The sequence below is a fragment of the Idiotropiscis lumnitzeri genome, chromosome 3 (assembly GCF_059441095.1).
Source record: "Idiotropiscis lumnitzeri isolate Australia: NSW breed Sydney's pygmy pipehorse chromosome 3, RoL_Ilum_1.0, whole genome shotgun sequence".
NCBI lineage: Eukaryota > Metazoa > Chordata > Actinopteri > Syngnathiformes > Syngnathidae > Idiotropiscis > Idiotropiscis lumnitzeri.
In genome coordinates, this window is record NC_142393.1 from 10,125,055 (window position 1) to 10,147,359 (window position 22,305).

The 22,305-nt window shown below is 44.1% G+C and overlaps 1 protein-coding gene across 5 annotated transcripts in view; it reads right to left on the bottom strand.

Moving 5' to 3' along the window:
* The window catches only part of flna (filamin A, alpha (actin binding protein 280)), a 41,983-nt gene that overhangs the window by 1,432 nt on the left and 18,246 nt on the right, over positions 1-22,305 (bottom strand). The window contains exons 5-48 of one of the 5 annotated variants that reach the window (XM_088292288.1): positions 21,012-21,159; positions 20,797-20,915; positions 20,634-20,711; positions 18,749-18,911; positions 18,475-18,675; positions 16,548-16,685; positions 16,201-16,327; positions 15,690-15,826; positions 15,419-15,615; positions 15,185-15,298; positions 13,799-13,942; positions 13,390-13,513; positions 13,049-13,209; positions 12,883-12,973; positions 12,419-12,588; positions 11,256-11,373; positions 10,941-11,053; positions 10,713-10,862; positions 10,299-10,617; positions 9,573-9,746; positions 9,313-9,475; positions 9,079-9,239; positions 8,295-8,462; positions 8,057-8,180; positions 7,835-7,991; positions 7,573-7,762; positions 6,843-6,866; positions 6,175-6,422; positions 5,794-5,868; positions 5,016-5,115; positions 4,799-4,939; positions 4,583-4,711; positions 4,260-4,433; positions 3,996-4,157; positions 3,703-3,906; positions 3,466-3,618; positions 3,260-3,382; positions 2,824-3,090; positions 2,604-2,741; positions 2,136-2,251; positions 957-1,089; positions 608-784; positions 303-521; positions 15-212 (exon numbers count right to left, since the gene is read on the bottom strand). In XM_088292288.1, the coding sequence (XP_088148414.1) occupies positions 15-212; positions 303-521; positions 608-784; positions 957-1,089; positions 2,136-2,251; positions 2,604-2,741; positions 2,824-3,090; positions 3,260-3,382; positions 3,466-3,618; positions 3,703-3,906; positions 3,996-4,157; positions 4,260-4,433; positions 4,583-4,711; positions 4,799-4,939; positions 5,016-5,115; positions 5,794-5,868; positions 6,175-6,422; positions 6,843-6,866; positions 7,573-7,762; positions 7,835-7,991; positions 8,057-8,180; positions 8,295-8,462; positions 9,079-9,239; positions 9,313-9,475; positions 9,573-9,746; positions 10,299-10,617; positions 10,713-10,862; positions 10,941-11,053; positions 11,256-11,373; positions 12,419-12,588; positions 12,883-12,973; positions 13,049-13,209; positions 13,390-13,513; positions 13,799-13,942; positions 15,185-15,298; positions 15,419-15,615; positions 15,690-15,826; positions 16,201-16,327; positions 16,548-16,685; positions 18,475-18,675; positions 18,749-18,911; positions 20,634-20,711; positions 20,797-20,915; positions 21,012-21,159 (6,730 nt within the window). Of the gene's footprint in view, positions 1-14; positions 213-302; positions 522-607; positions 785-956; positions 1,090-2,135; positions 2,252-2,603; positions 2,742-2,823; positions 3,091-3,259; positions 3,383-3,465; positions 3,619-3,702; positions 3,907-3,995; positions 4,158-4,259; positions 4,434-4,582; positions 4,712-4,798; positions 4,940-5,015; positions 5,116-5,793; positions 5,869-6,174; positions 6,423-6,842; positions 6,867-7,572; positions 7,763-7,834; positions 7,992-8,056; positions 8,463-9,078; positions 9,240-9,312; positions 9,476-9,572; positions 9,747-10,298; positions 10,618-10,712; positions 10,863-10,940; positions 11,054-11,255; positions 11,374-12,418; positions 12,589-12,882; positions 12,974-13,048; positions 13,210-13,389; positions 13,514-13,798; positions 13,943-15,184; positions 15,299-15,418; positions 15,616-15,689; positions 15,827-16,200; positions 16,328-16,547; positions 16,686-18,474; positions 18,676-18,748; positions 18,912-20,633; positions 20,712-20,796; positions 20,916-21,011; positions 21,160-22,305 lie in introns of all 5 variants that reach the window. The other 4 variants (XM_088292290.1, XM_088292289.1, XM_088292287.1 and 1 more) reach the window with 4 other exon arrangements.

A 22,305-nucleotide genomic window follows, 5' to 3' on the forward strand; every position in this document is an offset into this window, starting at 1 on the left:
GACTCAAAACACACCTGCTTTGCTGCAGTCAACACTGAAGCTGTTCTTCTGCCCAATAAAGCCCTTGTTGAGGCCAAGCCCTTTAGCCACCACCTTACTGGCATCTGACTGGATAGGAGCTCCTTGCTGAGTGGAGCTGATGGCACGTGTTACGGGATCAACCATAACCGTGGAGGTTTCATGCATACTGTGGCTGGACACAAGTTTGGAACCTGGAGACGGATGAGACTGTGTTATCTAACCGGACTCATGGTCAAGCAACCCTTAATCAGAGAGGTTGCCACAAATGGTGTCTTTCTTACCAGTGATCTTTGCCTTAAAGGGGCTACCCACAATATGGTAGGGTCCACCATACTTAATGGATATAAGATAACTCCCGGGTGCCATTGGAGTGTATGTGACCTTATAGCCTTCCGAACACTCCACACAGTCCATTTTCACTTTGGAGGGCCCGTCAATGGTTACAGCCAAAGCCCCAGGGCCTGCATTGCTCGTGTTGACCACAAATTCACATGCTGTTCCTGTAGTAACAATATGGGTAGACTGGTGTTAACATTTTTATGCCATTATCTTTTTTTCTTTCACGCAGGACAATGCAGCATTTTACCTGTGCTGCCTCTTTCTAAGCCTGGCCCATAGGCAGACACCATCCCGGGGTCTCCAACCTGGCCAGTCTCTCCAACCCGGATCTTAAATGGGCTACCAGGGATGTGACTTCCGTTGAACTTCACGTCAATTAGATAGAGACCATTCTCTCTGGGGATGAAGCGGACCGCATACTTATCTAGAAAATAAAGAAAATTATAAGAAAATGAAGTCAGAATTCTCCACTATGTCAAATGGTCCAATCAGTTAAAAAGACAGAAACCCACAAAAAGACCCATTGATACCAGAATTCTCCAAAATATGCAACTCAACATTTAAAAATCAGTTTCAAACGCATTTTCTGCAGTTACCTTGGTCAATCTCCGTAACAACACACTCCTCCAGAGCTCCTGATGGGCTGTGAACCTTTGCATCGATCACACCCTTTGCTCCATTCAGGCTGACTGCGAATGATGCTGGCTGGTTCACCTTCAAGCCAGATTCCTGCTCGACAAAACACGCTCACACGCTCAACATATATCGCCAACAGTATTCACTCGCACATCCTAATAATTGAAACGAAGCGTTCCAATTGCTTCCATGGTCACAAGTGCATTCAATCCACCCGTTTGTGTCCATCTCAGGAGGCGGCCAAATTGCCATTTGCTGTTGATTGAAAATGACATCAGTGTGTCAAAGGGCTCAGCTAATGACCAATCACATCTCACCCATTTTCCAGGCCCAGTCACGAGACACTGACAAAGCTTAGACCTTAGGCACTGGGAAGCAATTTTCAGACAACAAGTGACAAAATTCCCCCCGCCCACATGGATAAAAACATAGGTTTTAGTTATCTACAATAACCTTGTTGGTTATGGCTTTACTATTATTGATCAAATGACATGAATATGACCTATATACATACAGATATACATTTTTTAACCTTACCTGGGGGTCGCTAATAAGGTTAAAGAGGAGGCTGCATAGAACAAGGGCAAGCGGGAAGGCACCACAAAGAGAAAGGAACGAAAAAGACAGAATCTATTCCACACTATTGTCATGATACGGAATATGTGTGAAAGGAAGGGGGAGAAAACAGCCCATTTCAAACCTCTTTAACCCTTTAGCGCCCCGTAATCAGATTTAGAGGAGGTAGGCTGTTGAGAGCCTTTAGAATGAGGCACGAGAAACGCACACAGTCCTTTCTTATTCCAGAAGCCCTTGGCACTGCCCAACAATGCAACAGCTGCTGCTGAGTGGCCTGCAGCACTTACGGCATGTGAACCACACTAACAGTACTGTCACTAATTCTTCACTAAAACATCACAATCTTCTAACCAGCGTTACTTTTGTCCACATACTAACTTCAGCTTTGCAACAAGTTCTATGGTTCTAGTTGGACATTGTTGCATTTCCCCTCTACACAGATTATGATTAGTACCTCAGTAGTATATTACAGAAGGTCACTTTACAAGCAGATGCATTTTGGGCAGTGTACTGTGGCCTGGTGTGCTTGCACATGGACATGTGTGCATGTCCCAGAGCCTCACCTGAAGGCTGGCAACAGTGAGGCGTCGGGCGTCATCTGAGGGTGAGGCCACTGGAACGATGAAGGGACTATCAGGGATGTGCTCGTCATTGAAACGGATCGACACCTCATAGTCTCCTATACACACACATGCAAACAGATTTGAATAAAAAGGCAATCAATCACATTTATAAATCTACATGAATTAGGCTAAATTTCCACTCAATACAGTTCTGTCGGGTGTATGCTACATCTCGAGGCGTTTGCTGATGGCTAAAAAAGGTAACATGCTGCTAGCTTAGCCTCTCGGCACTTGAATTGGGCTTTTATTGGTTGACCATACTATGCTTACATTTTCTGTACACTTAACTTTGACTACATAACAAATGCTCCTCTGGCATGTTATACAAGTCAACAGGCACACAATGCATTTACAGATTTGTTGTCGTGACTTTCTGATTCAGTGTAAATGCGCTGCATCTCGACTTACCTGGCTCCTGCACAATGTAAGAAACTCCACTAGAGCCATCCTTGCGGTCCTCAAAGGCGATTTCGGCCTTGCTCGGCCCCTCCACAGCAATACTGAGACCACCAGCGCCAGCCTCTCTCGTCCAGATACTAAATTCAGCTTCACACATAGAACAACCAAGCTAGGTTCATGTAACATAAATTCATGTAATCTCAGTACAATATCCAGCCACCACACCAACCTGGCACTCCAGCCTCTGCTCTCTCCAGGCCTGGCCCACCAGCACGGACTTTATGCGCCCCTCCCTCTCCAAGGGGGCCAACAGTAAACTGGAACGGGCTGCCAGGAACATGCATCCCATTGTATTTCACGCACACCGTGTGCACGCCCGTTTCGGTGGGGACGAAGCGAATGCAGTACGTGTTGTTCTCTCCCTCCATAATTTCGGCCTGGTGAACTTGACCAGAGGGGCTGGTCACCTGAGCAGCCATGTCTGCTATGCTGATCTCTGAAGAAACAAGCAGCTTGGTGTTTGAATCAATTTTAAAACTATTGGTGATGCTCTGACAGAATGGGAGCAACATGCCAGTGTATTGAAAAATTGGTTACCAATAAAATACATGCATGTCAAAACAGGAATTTGGAGCGCATTTTGCCACTACAAATGTCTTTTCCACCTGGGATCTTGAGGCTGAGGTCACACTGGCTGCCAACATTGGCCACCGATGCTGCTCTCTTCTTCCGAGTGATGCTCTCCTTCATCCTGCCCTCGCCTGTAACTTTAACTGTAAATGCACTCCCTGTACATGCAATCAGAAACAACGGCCGAAGTTAGCGATTCTTGATTTCACCACCATTGAGGACTGTTCTGGTATTTTCTTGCCTGGAACATGCTGGTCCGCAAACTTGATGTTGATGATGTAATTCCCAGGTTCAGTGGGGCAGTATGTGACCTTGCAGGTACCATCTTCCTGGTCCTCTGTGTTGATGTCCACTTTGCTGGGTCCTTCAATGGAGAGGCTCAGGCCTCCGTAGCCTGAATAGATCAAACATGGGAGGGAGGTGTTCAGCATTTTCTCAATGACTGATATGCAAGCTATAAAGTACTTTAAGCTTGTACCTGCATCACGAGTGTCAATGATGAATTCCGCTGGCTCAAAGGTCCTGGCTTCACTCAGCCCCAAGCCACTAACTTGAACGCGGCTGGCATCTCCAATCTCAGACTGGTTAATCATAACAGGGATGGGACTGCTTGGAATGTGGCGACCATTCTTCTTGATGTTGACCAGATGTTCTCCGATCTCCTTTGGAACAAATGAGATGCCTGTAAAGGAGACAAAGCAAACCGGAAAAGAGTGTCAAACTATTAATCTCCCAAACATAAATTAATCTGTTTATGACAGTTCTACTAACCAACATGGCCATTACGCAGCATCTTTAGGAGGCAGGGTTCCTCACGACCTGACGGTGTGGTGAGCGAGGCCGTCAGTTGGCTCAGGTCAAAATCTCCAATGTCCAGGGGAATGTCAGCAGCTGATCCCACCTTCAGATGGGACATCCTCATTGAGTCATCCCCTGGAGTCAAGAACAAGACAGGGTGATGCAGTTTAAAACCTATGCAAACTACAACCCACAGATCACAGTACAATTATCTACATGTTGTATTTCAGGATTTACCAGTGATCTTAGCTGTAAAGGGGCTGCCAGGAATGTGCTTGTCATTGTATTTGACCAGGATGCTGTAGTCTCCTGGCAGAACAGGCAGATAGGACACACTGCACGTCCCATCCTGGTTGTCCAAGCAACTGATGTCTGCTTTTGATGGACCCTCAATGGCCAATGATAGACCACCTTGAAAAAGAAACATGGAAAAAAAAAAACACTTTGGGTGAGAGATACTCAATTGGGTGAGCAATCCGTTAGGAAATCAATGAACTTGTATAGAAGGTGGCGAACGCGTATGGATGTTGTGCCTTATTTCCATGCAACTGTCTACATACCCTCGCCGGCATCTTTAGTATTGACTGTGAATACAGCAGGCTTGTTGACGGTCCCATGGATCAGACCAGGACCATAGGCACTGACATTACCACTGTTCATGTAGTCCACATAAAACTGCAGGGGACTTCCTACGAATTTCAATGAAGACAAGGAAATGGGATAATAAACCTCTTATAATAACGATGCCATGTCATGTCTCAAAACAAAATGCATACCAGGGATGTGAATGCCGTCATATTTAATGTCCATCTCGTGCAGCCCAGCCTCAATTGGCGCATACTTGACAGTAACAGTACCGTCCTTATTGTCCGTGATGTCAGGCTTGGCAACCTTGCCTGATGGCATTCGGACTTCACCTTCAGTTTAGGACAGACTGCAGTGAGGTTCATGCAACCCAAAAGGGGAGATCAGCCTTACTATTCCATTTCCTACCTGTGATCTCTCCTTTCTGAATGGTGAAGGGGATGACCAAGTCAAACGGCCTGAGCCCTGTCACATCTAGACCATTCATTCCCAATGGTCTGTCTGTTGCCTAGGAGACAGAAAGCACAGGTCTCATACTTAATGTATGCAGATTTTACAGTGTCTTACAACAAAAACAGTGTTGACAAAAAAAAAAGAAAAAAAAAACGAGCAATCAAAATGGAATGAAACATTGAGATGAAATGATCAACAGTGTTGATCACTGGTATAATGATGATGACGACACTGACAGAAACTGAGAATGGGATGAGGACTAACAATGGAAGGTCAAAGGACAGTTTAGCACCAAGTAACGCAGAAGACATGTCCACATGGAAGACTTTCAACGCAGATTTTGTCCCTTCAGTAAGTACTCAAAGAACACTGGGCAACAGTGGTTCATACTGAACTGCTGATATTGAGCCAATTACTTGATTGTTTCAACAAATGACTGCAGCACTCAGTATACAGACGTTGACCAGTGTCTTTGTTACTGAGCAACTCTGTTGCATTGTCCATGTTAGGAGCCCTGTTAATGAAATGGAGGACACTGCAGAAGAGGAAAAAGAATGGCTTGTCAGAGGTAAGACGCCTGCAATGAGAGATAGCACACACTGATGCCAGACATGTTTGATGATACACAGTAGAGGAAGGCTGTAGCGTTAAAGACAATGGAAATAAGCGGTAGGATCCATTTGTGTTAAATAAAAATAAAAATGCTGAAAAGATCGGGATGGTATTTCGGTACCCAGGGCTGTTGAGCGTAGTACTGGGGCATTGAACACTGCTGCAAGAGCTGGTCTGATGGAGCTCCCTCCAGCGCCTAGGGGGACGAAAGATTGGGGGGAAAAAAATAGAAAGGATTGCAGGGAAGTAAAACAATGTGACACCGTCAGGATCCAATGATGGTATTTCTGTGGGGAGACACTTTAAGACCAAGGGCACATCTCTCAAAGATTCATTCTTTAAGCAGCCCCATTATCTTTTTCCTAATCCCACAAAAAAAACCCACAGGAATTAATGTTCATAATGACCATGGTCTTCTTTAAAGAGTGTATGCACTATTTATTTTTTTGTTCTTGCAATTTTCCACTGCTTATTCTAATGCGCGTCCTACAAACACACTCACCGTGACTTGGAATGGACTGTTGGGAATGTGCTCTCCTCCAAAACGGACACAGATGACATACTCGCCGGGCTGGGGCGCCGTGTAAAAGATGTCAAATGTGCCATCTTCGTTTTCCACTACGTCTACGTCGAGCTCCGCTCCCTCGGGCGTGCACACTGTACAGGTCACCTTGCCTTTCCCAGCTGCCTTAGCGTCCACAGTGATGACCGTCTGTTCCCCAATCTGAATGGTTGGGCCAACACCGGCACCTGTTGGGTTTCAAAAGCTGTCAAGCAGATGATACACTATGGCTGTCCTACGGCAGTCATTTAGCATGCACATTTCACCACCAAGAGAATAGGTTAAAGATGAAATCTAGTCATGTTAAATTCAGAAACTATTTGCCCAATATTTGTAATGTTATTATAATATTTCCACGGAGAACTGGAAACTTGATTAGCCGAAGTGTCATTCAGCATGCCAACCATAACTTCTTTTGCGTTAGTATTAGTGTATCCTAATGAGCATGTGAGCAAAATGCACAAATGAATTGTTGAGATATGGACAGTAAAAGGGAGGAATGTGGAAGGTGTCAAAGAAGAGAGAAGTAGAACCCAGGTTTAAAGTATTGTTTCCATGCTAAAAAGACAGGAGTTCCTCTATAGTACGAAGTTGCTCCAGGGGCTTACCTAAACCGTGACCTCCGATTGAGACTGATAGGGGGAACGGTGACAAGCGGGATGTGCAAAAGACAAAAGTGACACACACACACACAAGATAGTCAGGTAGGGGTGGGGGTGATTGGAGGCAAATGTGTGCTCTAAAAATTCAAATGAAGAAAAAAATTGCAATAAGTGCGGTGTGAGGGCATGGAGGGGTTTCTCCGTCTAGTTGTGCACACGGGTGTATGTGTGGAGCAGGGAATGGGCCAAGGAGGAGTGTAACAGCAATAGAAACGCACCATAAATGCATGAAAGTTGTCAAAAAAGAAGCAGCAGCTGAATTGGCCTTGACGTAAAACCTGCTGAGAAGCCGACATTTATGGGCTCGAGTCGAGCACAGGTCAAACTGTCCCATAATTCTAACTTCCAGAGCATAGTGGGGATCAGCGGTCCAAGCTAGCTATTTTACAGCGGGAACTTCTTTTCTATGTGTTCTCATGCTCTTGGTCAGTGACCTTAAACAAAGCTCAATAATAAAACAAATCACCATCAGCCCATTTTCCTCACATCAATTAAGTGAGCAAAGCAAGCCTTGCACAAATATTGCTTTTAAAGTATTTAAAAATGGCTGAATGTTTGGGCATTGGGCAATTCATAGTCTACTTTTCTAGCTTGCTAAAAGGATTTAAGTTAATCAGAGGAAATGCCCATCCCAACATGTCCAGGAGCAAAACTATGGCAGATGTTCATTGCATACCTGTGACAGTGCATTTGCTGGCATCTCCTGTGGGCAGGGCCCGGATGCGATAGGGGGAATATGGGATCTCATCGCCTCCGTACTTGATCAAGATGGTATATCTGCCAGTCATGTCCGGAACATAGGACACCAAGTATGTGCCGTCGTGGTTATCACGGATGTTGGCCTTCTTTGGCTTTCCTTCTGGGTCCTGAAGAGAGATAATCAACAGTGATTCTCGTCATGTTAAACTACAGCAAGTCTTGCATGCCAATACACTTACAGTGATTTGCACTGCCAGCAGTCCTTCCCCTGCATCTTTGGCATCAATGGTAAACTCCACAGGCAGAGAGGCCGGCACCCCCGTGGTGTTCAGACCGGGTCCACTAGCTCGCACTTTACTGGCATCGTGGGTAGGAAGCACCTTGACCTTATAAGGGCTAGAAATGGTGATACTGTTGAGTGTCTTAGAAGATTACTGAGGTTACAGCCTGATGTGGGGTACCTGCGAGGGATTTCCTCATCTGCGTACAAGACGTTAATGGAATATGGACCCTCTCTAGTGGGAACATAGTTGACTGTATGAGTTTGGTCTCCATTATCCAAAATTTCAGCAGGCTCCACCACACCTAGCAGGCACAAACAAATTTCAAGCCCAGCAAGAGTGGAAAGAGAATTGTCAAGATTTAATTTTTTTTTTTTAAATACCATAAAAAGCAAGATTTTATCATAAGTCCACACACCTTTCGGTCCCTGCACGCGAACCTGCAACGGGGCCACTCCAGCTTTGGTAGCATCCACTGTAAAAGCCTGCGGGATATTGGCCCTGACATTGCCACCAAGACCTGGACCTTGGCATTTCACCTTGGAACTATCCACTGTGTCAACGACTGGCACTGAGAAAGGACTGCCTGCAAAGACATTACATCTGAAGCATTAGACAAATTTCATCTAGTTCAGCTTTCGGGAAGACCTTAAATGTAAAGATGACCTTAATTAGACCATTGCTAAACTTTTCATTGCCTAACTGTTCAATACTTTAGAGTAAGTTTTACACAGCCTCTTTTTCCTCTGAAAAGAAAACGAATGACAAAAACTAACAGGGGTTTGATAATAGTTTTGAAAACTGAACAATATTTCCAAGGATGTCCACTTCAAGGGCTAGGTGACATGGATAAAATTTCATCTTGATATTTACGCCAGACTTTGACAACACTATTAATATGGGTTCATTGAAAACTAAGCTTGCCTATCTACACAGTCCAAAAGGATGCAGAAAGTGCATTGCTTAAATAAAAGCGTACTGACAGCCATGAACTCTAAAGTCATAAATTCACATTTATTTTAACTGCCAAATGATTTTTATGCTATAAGTTCGTGCTTTTTAGATTCATGAAATTTCACCTGAAAGCCATATTCCCCAAACTTTTACTGAGTAGTACATGTCTAACAATAATAAATGGCGAATGAAATAATTTCCAACAACCCTGAGAAGTAGTCCCCCCCCAACACACAAAATTTTAGTACCATTGATGGGTTGTCCTCCATAGGTTACGTTGAGGTTGTATGTGCCCGGCTCATAGGGGATGTACTCAACACTGCAACTACCGTCCTTGTTATCAGTACAGGACATTTTGGCCTCCGATGGACCTTCCATCGCCAACCCAAGACCGCCAGTGCCTGCTCCACTGTGAATAAGTTGAATATTTAAAAAAAGGAAAGCTCTCACTTGATTCGTCTTTCAATTACAATTCCATTTACCGTGTCTCCACTGTGAACTTATTGGGCTTGTTGGTTGTGCCGCTTTTCAGGCCAGGACCATGCACGCGTACTCTGGCCGGATCACAACCTTCAGTGACGGCAACACGGAATGGGCTTTTTGGCACGGGAGTGCCATCATAGCAAACCTCAACATTGTGTGGACCTAAAGCATACACACACAGGGAAAATCTTTTAGCCGTGTACCGCAAAAGGAAAACAACACTAACTCTAAAATGAGAAGATGAAATATTTCGACGAACCCTCCTCATATGGCGTGTACTCTACATTATAAATTCCATCTCCAAGGTCGGTGATCAGGCTGTCAGTACGGCTGCCCGACGGGTTGCTAATTAGAGTTTTGATGTGGTCGCCTCCAGACAGAGTAAGAGCACGAGCATCCACTGTGAAATCAGTGGTGGCTTCACGGAAAATACCTAAAAACAGACCAAAAAAAAAAAAAAAGTTGGTGTAATGTGTTACAAGTTTCAACAGACTCGAATGTAATGTCGTAATGCCCTGATGATAGCCCACTCAATCTCTAAGTGTTAAAGGTTGGCTGGAGCCACTAAACGTAGTGCTCATAGACCATCTGTGAGCAATTTGTGACCTCTACCCCATCACGAGGTAGATCTGCTTTTTGATGTACATCAACCGGGATGCCGGTATTTAGAGTTATAAGAGTTCTGAAGAAATAATGACGTATGCCTATTTCCTTGTTAAGTCATACACGGAAACCTCAGACAAATTATACCGCATGCTCACCAACAGGATGGTAGTTAGTGGTTACTACTGATACATCAAAAAGGGCCTAAACTTGGTCAGATCATTACATCATTCGAGAGGAAATTGATTTTTCCTTGCTTCTGATTTGTAATAGTAAGAAGGAAATCTGTGGCTGTAGGGACAGACTTACAACTTTTTTTTTTTAAGCAGCAGAGTATATGAACCAGTGAAGCGAAGCAATTGTAATGCCAGAGTTGTTTCACCTTTGCCTTCCACTCCGGGTCCAAACACACGGACTCCACTGGCATCGATCGCTGGCTCCACTGTGAGCCGAGCTGGGAAGTTGGGCACATCCTGGCCTCCGTAGCGGATGGTTAGAGTGTACGAGCCAGGATAGAGGGGAATGTAGGTGATTGTGTATGTGCCATCCCCGTTATCCTGGATATGTACTTCAGCCTCAGTACCACCATCAGAAATGATCTCGATGGTCAGTTCAGCCGGGCCGGCATTGGTACAGTCCACAACGAACTCCCCTGTTTCCCCAACCTTGGCACGCTCCAAGCCTGGGCCAGAACAGCGCACCTGACGGGAGATGATTCCATGCTTTAACAATTAAGGTCTGCATTTCTGTAGTTGTAATTTATTAAATCTGCGCATATATAGTCCTTCAGAATTACCTTGGAGGGGTCTGTGGCCGGATAAGCTATGGGCGTGAAAGGTGATCCAGGGATCTGAACTCCATCATAAGTCAGTTCAACCTGGTATGGCCCTGCTTCCCGTGGGATAAACTTGACCTGATTGGTTTCTGGATTCAGCCCAGGTTCCACCTGAGAAGATCATTGATTCATCAGCATTTGCAGGCAACAATGTGTAAAAATTGCCAGGTACGGAGCAGTTCACCCCACCTTGCTAGCAATGGGCTTTCCGGATGGTGCTGTCACTTTGGCTGCCACTTTGCCTTGACCTCCCGCACCCTTTGATTTCACAATCACCTCCTGGTCCTTGCCTACGGACATCTCTACAATAAACAAACAAGTACAGTGATGTAGAGTTGAAAAATCATTAAATTGGGGGGAGAAAAAAAACTGAAGAACGGCAAGTTGAACAGCATGCAGCATGTATATACAGTCGACTTAATTGTGCCTGAAAACCAGTTTGGAATGACAAAGAACAACATTGAACTGTTACTATGGTTTAGAACAGGACTGATAAGCACATACTGTCCCCTAGTCCCGTGACGTTGATCTTGCTGAGGTCCAGTGAGGGCGCCACAGCAACATTAAAGGGGCTCTTGGGTATATGATCTCCACCATAGGTCACAGCAAGCCCCAGAGGACCCTGATGTCGGGAAGGAATTGAGATTCAAGGTGTAACGCTCCATGTCAATACCAATGACAAGGTTTTGCAAAATAACTCCACTATGTTGGCGAGTTAGCAAGCTGGATGACTTTAATAAGGGTCAACAGTCCACGGCAATGGTGAGTGCGGAAAGGAGGTAAAGAAAGTGATCCAAGCAGTTTGAAACGGGGTGGCAGAAAGTTTCAGGCGTGGCAGAGATGACTAGTAGGTTCTTTTTTTTAGGAGTGACCAGGGTGGATAGGATTCGAAATTAGCTCAGAGGGACAGCCCAGGGGAGATTCTTGAGAACCCAGACTTGGTTTGGACATTTTCAGCAGAGTGATTATTTTTTGTAGAAGGATGATGAGGATGGAGCTGCCAGGAAGAAGGTTAGTAGTGAGAAAAGACATGAGAGTAGTTAGTGTGGCAAAAGAGGATGCGTTAGTTTGTCTTCGACTGAAAAGGACGACACGCTCTGACTAACTCCTAATGGATATAGCGAAAAGAAAAACAAGCGTGTTCTTACAATCAAGAGCACTTAAAGATACATTCCCTTGCACTAATGGAGTAATTGTAATTAGCTATTAAACACATTCAACATCCAATAAGCTATTATATATGAGTATTGTTGATGTAAATGAGTCTGCTGCATGCGGCACATGCACAGATCCACACACCCATTGTGTAATTCAGCAACTCGAAAGAAGTGTTGCCTCCACAAGTGCCAATACAATTTATACTTTGACGCTGGACTCAGTAAGCAGTGGCAATTGTATGAGAACTGCCCCCTCCAAAAATTCACTGACTTCAAGCATGTTATAAAATCAATGTCAAGTGTCTTGTAATTCTTTGTTCTTTCTGTATTTCAAACTAATGCATTTTGAGGATTTTTAAGACACTTTGAGAACAGCTTTAAATAATGGTGGAGGGGGGGGGCATGCATATTCCTTCAAGTAGTAGTTGTAGCTAGACTGCTGTTGCTGTAGACATATGAATCCATTTCCTGTTTAACATTCTGATTAGTTTAATATTTTGGGGCTCTTACCTGCTGCACAGGCGTGTATTTCACAGTCTGTGTATTGTCATGATTGTTAATGATTTCAAAGTCCTTGACTGCCTCTCCTTTGATAGGGCCCACAAAGCTGCAGTCCAGGTTTGCTTTTCCAGCTCCTTTCGTTGTCACGGTAAAATGAGTGGGCTTGTTTAATTCAACACCTAGAAGAAATATGGACAATGTTAAGAAATTTTCAAAAGTGTGTTAAGTCAACAATACAAAAAGTCAAATTCAAATTACTTGAAGCCGTGGACTAAAGTTTCAGTGGTTCAAGGGTATGCGTGAACAATTTCTGACTTATGACAGGAGGGCTCCGATTAAAGTAGCAGTGGTTTAACAAATTTGTCAGGCACTGTACATTATGCCCATGAAGGCATAAAAAGGTGAGCATTAAATTAGTTTTATAATAAGTTTAAAAGAAAGTGATAAAAATTTGAATAAAATGGTAATCTTACCATTGCGGCTGAGTCCTGGGCCTTCTGCCTTCACTTTACTGGCATCATGAGCAGGATCAACCTTGATTCTAATGGGTGTCATTGGAATCGCCTGAAAAGTTCAAACATGGAACAAGATCATCATATTGAAACTTCTCGCACCACTTCACGTGGGAATACAACTCACTTGGTCAGCAAACAGAACCATGATGGTGTAGCTGCCTGCCCCAGGAGGTGTGTATTTGACAGTGAAAGTATCGTTGTCATTCCTAATAATATCAAAGTCGATGTCAGCTTCTGCATGTCCCACAACGCCAGGGGCACACTTGATTCCGATGCTGATGTCACCTTTGGACAACCGAAAAGTCAAATCATTAAACATTGGTAGACATGAGTTGGCATCTGATTGCTTAACTATTAATGTAATGCTCTATAATGAGCTGTTCAGATACACATGAACGCAACTTTTGAAATTACAAAACGTTTTGATTTAGAATTGTGGACGTAAACAACTTTTCGCATCTTTACCTTGACCAGCCTCAGTGCAGTCAACTGTAAAATATGTTGGCTCAAAGGCCTTGAGACCGGTCTTGGCCACTCCAGGTCCTGACACCTTCACCTTGTTGGGATGGCAGCCTGCCCCAACGTTCATCTGTGGTCCAGCACAAAAAGTGGCAACATTTTATTAAAAAAATAAAAATCAGTGGAAAGCTTTAAACCATAGGTGTCAAACTCCAGTCCTGGAGGGCCTGTGTCCTGCATGTTTTCCATCTCTCAGCTCACCTGAGCAGGATACTTAGGCTTCTTCAGAACTTGCTTATGATCTGATCATTTGAATCAGGTGGGTTGCAGCCGGAGAGATTGAAAGCAAGCAGGAAAGTGGCCCTCCAGGACTGGATCTTGACACCCCTGCTTTAAACTGTCAGAGAATACGTACCCTAAAAGGGCTGTCAGGGATGTTGACTCCTCCCCAGGAGACCATGACAGTATGTTTTAAAGGTCTGCGCGGTGTGTAAGCACAAGTGTAAGTGCCGTTGCCATTGTCTTTAACTTGCACATCCAGAGGCGTGCCTTCCCCATCCTGTGAGTTAAGGAGAACCCAAGTGCAATAAGATGTACTTCAGTAAAATCAAACATTAAAAGCAAAAGCACATCTCCACATAGCTTGGAAACTACTGCACTATCACACATCCACCAGCAAGCTAGCAAGTGTTGCTCGGCCCCTACACGTCCTCCACCCGTACGCTGAGCACCGGTTCCCCCCAAGAATGCGTGCTGAGCCCTCTCCTATACGCCCTCTACACCTACGACTGCAGCCCGGCCCACGGTAACAACACCATCGTCAAGTTTGCTGACGACACGACAGTGGTCGGTCTGATCTCGGAAGATGACAAGACAGCCTACAGAGAGGAGGTCCAGAGACTGACGGCTTGGTGCAAGGACAACAGACTGCACCTTAACACTGCAAAAACAAAGGAGATTGTCGTCGACTTCAGGAGGAACAAGACTGTGCTGCCCCCCCCCTCTGCATCGACGGCGTGTGTGTGGAGAGGGTCCACACGTTCAAGTTCCTGGGAGTGCAGATCTCCGATGACCTTTCTTGGACACACAACACCACAGCAGTGGTAAAGAAGGTCCACCAGCATCTGCACTTCCTGAGAGTCCTCAAGAAATTCAACCTGGACAGGAAGCTGCTGCTGGCCTTCTACCACTCGTCCAGCGAGAGCCTGCTGACGGACTGTGTCTCCACCTGGTACAGCGGCTGCACTGAGGCTCCAGAGGACAGTCAAAACAGCGCAAAGGATTATTGGCTGCCCTCTCCCCTCACTGTCGGACATCTACACCGCCCGGTGCCTCAGCAGGGCTCTCAATATTGTCAAAGACAATACCCACCCAAACTCACACCTGTTCGACCTGTTGCCCTCTGGCAGGTGCTACAGGTGCATCAAATCGAGGACTAATAGACTGAGAAACAGTTTCTTTCCAAGAGCCATCTCCATTCTAAACTCACACACACACGACCACCCTTACCTTGCAGAACAGCAATGTGATGTGTTTTTATATATCCTATCCAGTATTACTTTCCATTGCACTAACTATTCTCTTATTTATCTAACTTATATATTTATCTGAATTATTGTTGTATTGCACTGGAGAAGGGAGCTCTCTAATCTCGTTGCACACTTGAGTACAATGACAATAAAGGGATTTCTGATTCTAGTAAATTTAAACAGCCCCAAGCTATCAGTAAAGAGCTAAACAATGGTCCCCAGAGTTTTAAATTATGAAAATAGAGATTTACATTTGTATACGACAACTTTACCTGAGCAACAATCTTCAGTGGAGCTTTCCCACCTTGCTTGGCATCTACCGTAAACTCAGTGGGCTTGCCAACAGCCAAACCACTGCTTTGAAGACCAGGACCATAAGCCTTAACCTGGGAGGAGGGGCAAAAAGTTATGATGAAGGGAATTACAGTTCTTTGTAGAAGCTTAGGCCACCATTACATGTGTCATTTTAGAAACACTGATAGCTGGCATCTCCAAAGCTTGCTTACCTTGTCAGGGTAGAAGTCTTTGCCAGGTGGGTTGACAATTTCAGCCATGAAGGGGGAATGCTGAATGTCCTCACTGTTGCAAAGCACATGAACTGCATACTCGCCAGGCTCTGTAGGCCAGTAGCGCACATCACAAGAACCATCGCCCTTGTCGTCACATTCAATCTTGGCCTGAGACGGACCTTCCACAGAGAAACCTGGCGAAAGCAACGCAATTTTAGTGACAACCAGGATATAAGCAACAGTGAACATTTGAAGACATAAAACATACCCAAAGTGCCAACATTGTCTCCGACAGCCTCCACTACAAAGTCAGCAGATTTGCCAATCACGCCGCCCTCTAGGCCCGGACCCCAAGCTCTCACTTTCTGCTGGCTGGCCTCAGGACCAATTTTGACTTCAATGGGGCTATAAGAAAAAGTATTCTTAGGAAAGGTACATCTCGAAAATATAATGAAAATGTGCAATATTTGTTAGGCAATTCGGGTAGTGAAACTTTTATACAAATTCATCACAAAGAGGGAAAGATTTTTTTTTTTTTAGAGAAAGTAGATTAAAGTTTACAGATGAGTATCTAAAATTAATTACCTCTGAAAATTACAAGATTGCAAAAGACCCTCTGAAATGTCTGACATGCATGCATATATATATACATACACACGTACATATACACACACACACATATATACACATACATATATATTTTTTTTAAATGTACTTCAAAATCTCCACAATCCATTAACATCAGCGGTAGCATGAATTTAGTGCACGTGAGTGTCTACCTGCGAGGGATGTGCTGTCCTCCCCAGGTGATGGTGATGCTATATGTGCCAGTTGCGGTGGGGTAATATTCAAATCCGTACACACCATCTCCCAAATCTTTCCGTTTGCAAGGTTCCTCAAGGCCCTCTGTAAAAAAGAAGCCACATCCGTAGCACTTTGTCTCGTCTTAAAATGTTAAGGTCCACTACAACATGAGTCAGGCAAAAACAATTTCAGTCTTTTTAAACTACGCCTTTCGAAAACATATTGCGGCATACTTTAACAAGCAACACTTTTTTTTTTTTTTTTTTTAAAGTTAAACAACAGCATGATAAACTGATAAATGATTAAAAAAATAAACACTCACTGGGCCCCTTGATTGTGACTTTAAGCTCTCCAGTGCCAGCTCCTTTGGTGTAAACCTTGAAGTCTGCGGTCTCCTTTACCCTTAAACCCTTGGGCTGCAAACCACGACCCTTCGCTTTGCAAAGGCTGGGGTTGCATGCTGTGACAAGACATACAAGGAACCACACACACATTAAGAGATGGCTCACCATGTTCTGACAACCTACGACGACACTACACCTGCTGGGCTCATACTTTGACAAGGAAATACATTCACTAAAATTTTCAGAACCAGCAAGTGCCAATCTTGCATTAGACAAACCTGAGTGAATTTGGTTTTGTTGGCAAGAAGCATGAACCGACCATCCTGGCCTTCAAGCTACTGTAAATAGTTACTGGTGGACCACGGAAAAGAACCAAGCACTGATTGGCTCATTGAACTTAGCTTGGTCTGTGGTCGTGCTCTGGATACCTTGGATATCTGGTTCTTGCTTTGCCGGAGAGAGAGCATGACAATGATGCCTTGCAACGGCGCTTAAATAGCACATTTTATTGCATTTGAGCCTAAATGATATTTCTATTACATTGCTAGTGGAACGCATCTGGTAGTTTTGAACTGTGCCTTCTCTCCCTCTGCCATCCACATCCCTCCACGTTATCTTAAGTGAGTTGTTAACATGTTGAAAGGAAGTGGGCCTTTACCAGCACACAGGAAACGGCATCCTCCATATCGCATGTCAATGTGTATTATAGTGCCCGTCAGAGTAGATGGCTTTCCATGGAGAAGGGAAAACACCACATGAAGAGGGGCTCGTTATTTGATAATGGAAAAGATACTGCCTTCTAGTAGGACTATACAATTAAATGTCAAAAATGCTTCATATTAAATTTGTTTGAAAAAATATGCTACGTATTTATTTTTTTGCAATGCAAAAAAAACAAAATTTCAATCTGTATGAAATAAACAACTCCATTATCATTTGGAAAAATTGCTTAGCATTTACAAAACATTTACAAGCTCATGTCATTTTAGAGTACAATTCATTATAGATGGAAGACATCTTTAACCTAGAAATCCATTCGTCAAATATGCATTGCAAGTTAAAATATGTGAATGAAAGGAATTTCAGGCTGGAGGGCACAACAGTGACTAATGCCATTATGTAATCTGCTGACAGACTGTTACTGAGCTGGAACAAATGGGATTCAAACTGTTTAATGGAGAAAGGGCTACTGACGACAAGAAAAAATGTCTGTTGCAAAGCAGCGTGTAGTGAGAAGAGTATTTCCTCATGGAGGTGTGGAATTCTTCCCCATTAGGTTACAAACACAAAGCGCTTATAGGCAGATGGCATATAACGAAGTCCAGAGAAGCAATCATGACAAGACATGCATTTTTACAAAGCCCACCATACAGCTCAAACATCCATGCATTTTATTAAAAATGACTGCGTATCGCTATCTTCGTGAGGACATTCAGTGGTATAAACCATTTGTAGCCCTGCACATTATTCAAGTGATTAAAACACTTAAAATAACTTTCACCAAAAAATAAAAACAAATAATCCTCCAACTTTTGTGAATAAATGCTGTCGCAAAGGAACCCTTACTAAGATGTGTTCACACTGCGCCACTTACAAAGATAGCGATACAACACAAAAGCACAGACACAGATGCATTTGGGTACCCAAGAGAGATCCCAGGAAACAGGAAATAACAGCAGAAGGAAGAGGCAGCTCCTGAGAGTAGACAGATGCCACCAGGCCTCTATCAGAGGAGGCCAGGGAGGATCCGGCACAGAGGCAGAAGACAGCAAAGCGTTAAAAACAAAGAAAACTGACGATAAACATGTACTCACTAAAGATGTTTCAGTAACATTGACAATAGAATCTGTGACAACTGGTGATACTGGGGCCGTTAACGAGCAAGATTGTCTTTCGGGATCTTACCTTCACCTATGTCCACTGTGAAAGGACTTTTGCTGATCTGACCACCAGCAAAAGTGACATAAATTGTGTGCTGGCCCTCCTGGGTTGGTTTGTAGGTGCAACGGTAGCTGCTATTGCCTTTATCCTCTATGTTGCAAGTTACAGTGTTCTTCTTCCCAGCAGGGTCCATGATTACAACCTCCACTTCACCAACGCCAGCACCTGTGCAACAGGAGGGATATGAGGGAGGGAAAAAAGGGTACTCTATCACCTGATACTTGATCCATGCAATTACCCGCTGTGTAGGTGTCAAAGTAAGTGCTCTTGTTAGCAATGTTGCCCGTGGGCTCCAAGCCAGGTCCCTGCGCAGTGGCCTTGCTCGAGTCTCCCTGAGCCATGCCGATCTCCACCTCAAAGGGACTCTTGGAGATGTGTTGGCCTGCAAACAACACCGTCACCTACAAAATACCACAAAACAGAAAAAAGGCATAATCAGCAACAGAATGACTACAGATGAAATGCTAGCCAACATTGTAGTTGCTTGTTCAGTTCGATGTCTACTTATTGGGAGTAGAAAAAAAAAATAAAATAATCGGAAGCGGCCTTGAAGCGTAGCGCAAGACAGCGCCATTCACGTTGCATCCTGGACCTGCCAGTTGAGTTATGAGGATCCCTCATTTTGGCCAGCAGTCTCATTCAGGTGCACAGAAATTTGTGAAAAAGGTAGCGTTCCAAAAGCTGCCGTATGAGAGTCAAACCCAAGGCACATCAAGACAAAGCCAAGTTATGTCAGAATTCTACTACCCCTTTTGGGTTAGACTTGCCTGACACACCATGCATGTATGACTGAAGATTCAGAAAGATTAGCCACAGGTTTCATGGCAGAGTCGTCAGATGGAATGACAGGAATGGCGTTTCCCACACTCATTGACATTGATATGGCTCCTTTTGGGATGCAACATCCTTCGGGCGTAAAGTCAGAGAGCTCCATCATGGTTCTCTCAACGCTCCCCCCCCCCCAACACTTGACGACTTGCTGGGTTGGATGTCGACAGCAATGTCTGTTTGGGATCAGTGCACAAGCCAAATTGTCACAGCCTCCGCTCCTCTCTCTGTGGCCAAAGCACCTTAAAGTTAAAGGAATGGTTTGGCAACGCAGCTTTTGATGACAGCAGTCAGGGCAGCATAATCTTTGATAGGACCAAAAACGATGATGTAGAGGAGTCTCTCAATCGAAGACAAGCTCATCCTAGAGCTTGTGAATAAGGAGACGTTCATGGACAACACTTCCATTCTGAGCTCCTTTGTAACATATCTCAGCCAACAGAAACAGTCTCCCACTCACTTTACGTCTCTCGGATGCGGTCTACATAAAATTAAAAAAAAAAAAAAAAATCCTGATACAAGAACTAATTTCCAGAGCTTCATACAAAAATTATTCCATCATGACCAGGAAGCGTAAGCTCCAACATTGCCAGAGGGAGACGAGCCATAGCATCTATCCATCTTTAGTCTATAACACCTACGTCAGCTACCTAAGGGTCATCGTTGATTCCAATGTTCAACACTATGGCATCTCTTTGAAATGACGTACAACTTGCTGATCTAGATTTGAACAGCAACTTACTCTGAGTCCTAAGCATTACCTAAGAGAGCAAGTCACAGTGATGGCGGATATTGAGCAGATGTTTGATAGACAGAGAAGACAATCAAGACTTCCTTCAGCTCTTCTGGTTCAAGTTCACCTCAGTCACAAATTCCAATACTTTCCTGGGTGTGTTGAATTTGGTTATAAGACACCAGAGAATTGCAGTTATCAGCATACCAGAGAAACAACATTTTGATGTATTAGCAACTGATCTTATCGGTAAAAGAATCTGCATAGTGTCAATGTAGCACAATCTGTGCATGGGAAAAGGGAAGTGACGGGTTAGACTCGGCAAATCAGCAGTGGAATGTGTTTTTTGGTTTACAATATATGCAGACATTACAAAACTACATGTATGCAGGGGGGGGTGGAGCCAGAGGACAGCCATTTGCATACTATTCCCTAGTGCACACAAGGAAATGTACTTGCCATATTTTCAATATTTTACCCGAGAGGTTTAAACACGATATCGCCGCCTTCCAATAAAAAAATAACCAACTTTGTACTGAACATAAATCAATCTGTAGCTTACCTTGTGCATGCCTGTGACTTTTGGGATATAAAAGACAGAGTAGGTGCGATTCTTGTCATTGTTGCCTGTCACTTTGGCCTGGAAGTAGAAGAAAATTGTCATTTTAAAATGCAGTGCCAAGCGATACCAGGTGACTACGACAGTTACACTAAATGTCCATCACCTCCTCTCTGTGTCCAGCAGGGTCCTCGACATAAACGAGTACTTCTCCCATTCCTGCACTGATGGTCTCCACAGTGAATACAGCCTTCTTCATCACGACATTGCCAAGCGGCTCAATGCCTGCAGAGAGTAGAGGGGGGGTCTTTTTTAGCGTTCTTCATGGAAACAACTGCATCACTGAAGCAATCACTTTTGGGCGCGTGTGTGTTTGTTTACCTGGCCCATAAGCACGAGCTTTCTTGGGGTTGAGTTTGGGTCGCAGGGGTGCGCCAGGCTTGAGTTTAGCCTTCGGGAACTGGGACAGGTAAGTCATGACGGAATGCTCGTCCACATTGGGGTCGACAATTTCCTCAGGGGTTATGACCTAGTAGGGCAACACAAGGACAAAAAGCTTTTAAAAAAGTGGTTTACCATGAATTGAGTGTTTGTTGATTAAACCAGGGAGGCTACAACTGCATAGCCAAATGAAAACTTCACTGGCTTCTGCGCTTTGGTACAAAAAGTACCCGCTAAAGAAAAAAAGAAAAAAAAAAGAACAAAATTGCACCCACCGAAACACACATGCCCTTTGTTTCTGGTCCCTTTGACTGCTTCAAAAAGACAAAGGGCCCTTCTTAGACGAAGCATAGCGGTGGGCGGAAACAGCAGCGACCACACAGCCAAGTGTGAGCACGCAATGCTGTGCCAGCTGCCAAATCCGTGCCAGTCAGCACAACGCAATGCAACACAGGCAACTGCAGCCCCTCACACAATTATGCATCTTTAAACTAAAATTCAGCAAGATAAACCCTACGGGGAGATTACATGAGGACACAATGATCCTCTCGGCACAATACAGAGTTGTTTTATGTGGCGGTGAAATCGCACAACCACCAATATGTATAATTAAAGTCACACACAAAAATTGTCAAGAAATCTGTTTATACTTCTAACTCAAAGTCAAACTTGCTGTGTGAATGTTGAGTGCCACGCATGCAATGCATTTTTTCAACAGAAATAAACTCTATGAGCTCACCAATGCTTCACTTGTTAGATCTACCGGTACATAGGTTGGCAAAAAAATAAAAGTTGCTGCTCGTTAATGCCGGATGTAGGCACTAGAGGGTTTTCCCTTTGGATTTCGCCAAGGGGATTGTTACTGTGGTGAAGAAAGCTAGTGAAGCAAGGGGCGTGAGAGCACTCTGAAGTTGCAGGTGGATCGTCATTTTACAGTCACCCAAAGCCTTGGTGGGGGAATTCAGGTAAAAGTGTGTCAGGCGAATAGAAAGCCACAGCTTCAGTGACAGCTAATTTCCTACGTCAGACTACTTGTGCTTGCTGTTCACCATATTTTAAAAAATTGAGCATTCATGTCTTTCAAACATTAGGCTGAAATTCACAGCTGGCTATGAATGAGGAAGTAATGAGTGGCAACAATGGGGAACTGCCAGCATTTTGAGGGTAATAGCTGGTAGCAACATATTGAAAAAAAAAATTTGCTTCATTCAAAATTTTGACTTATGAACTATAA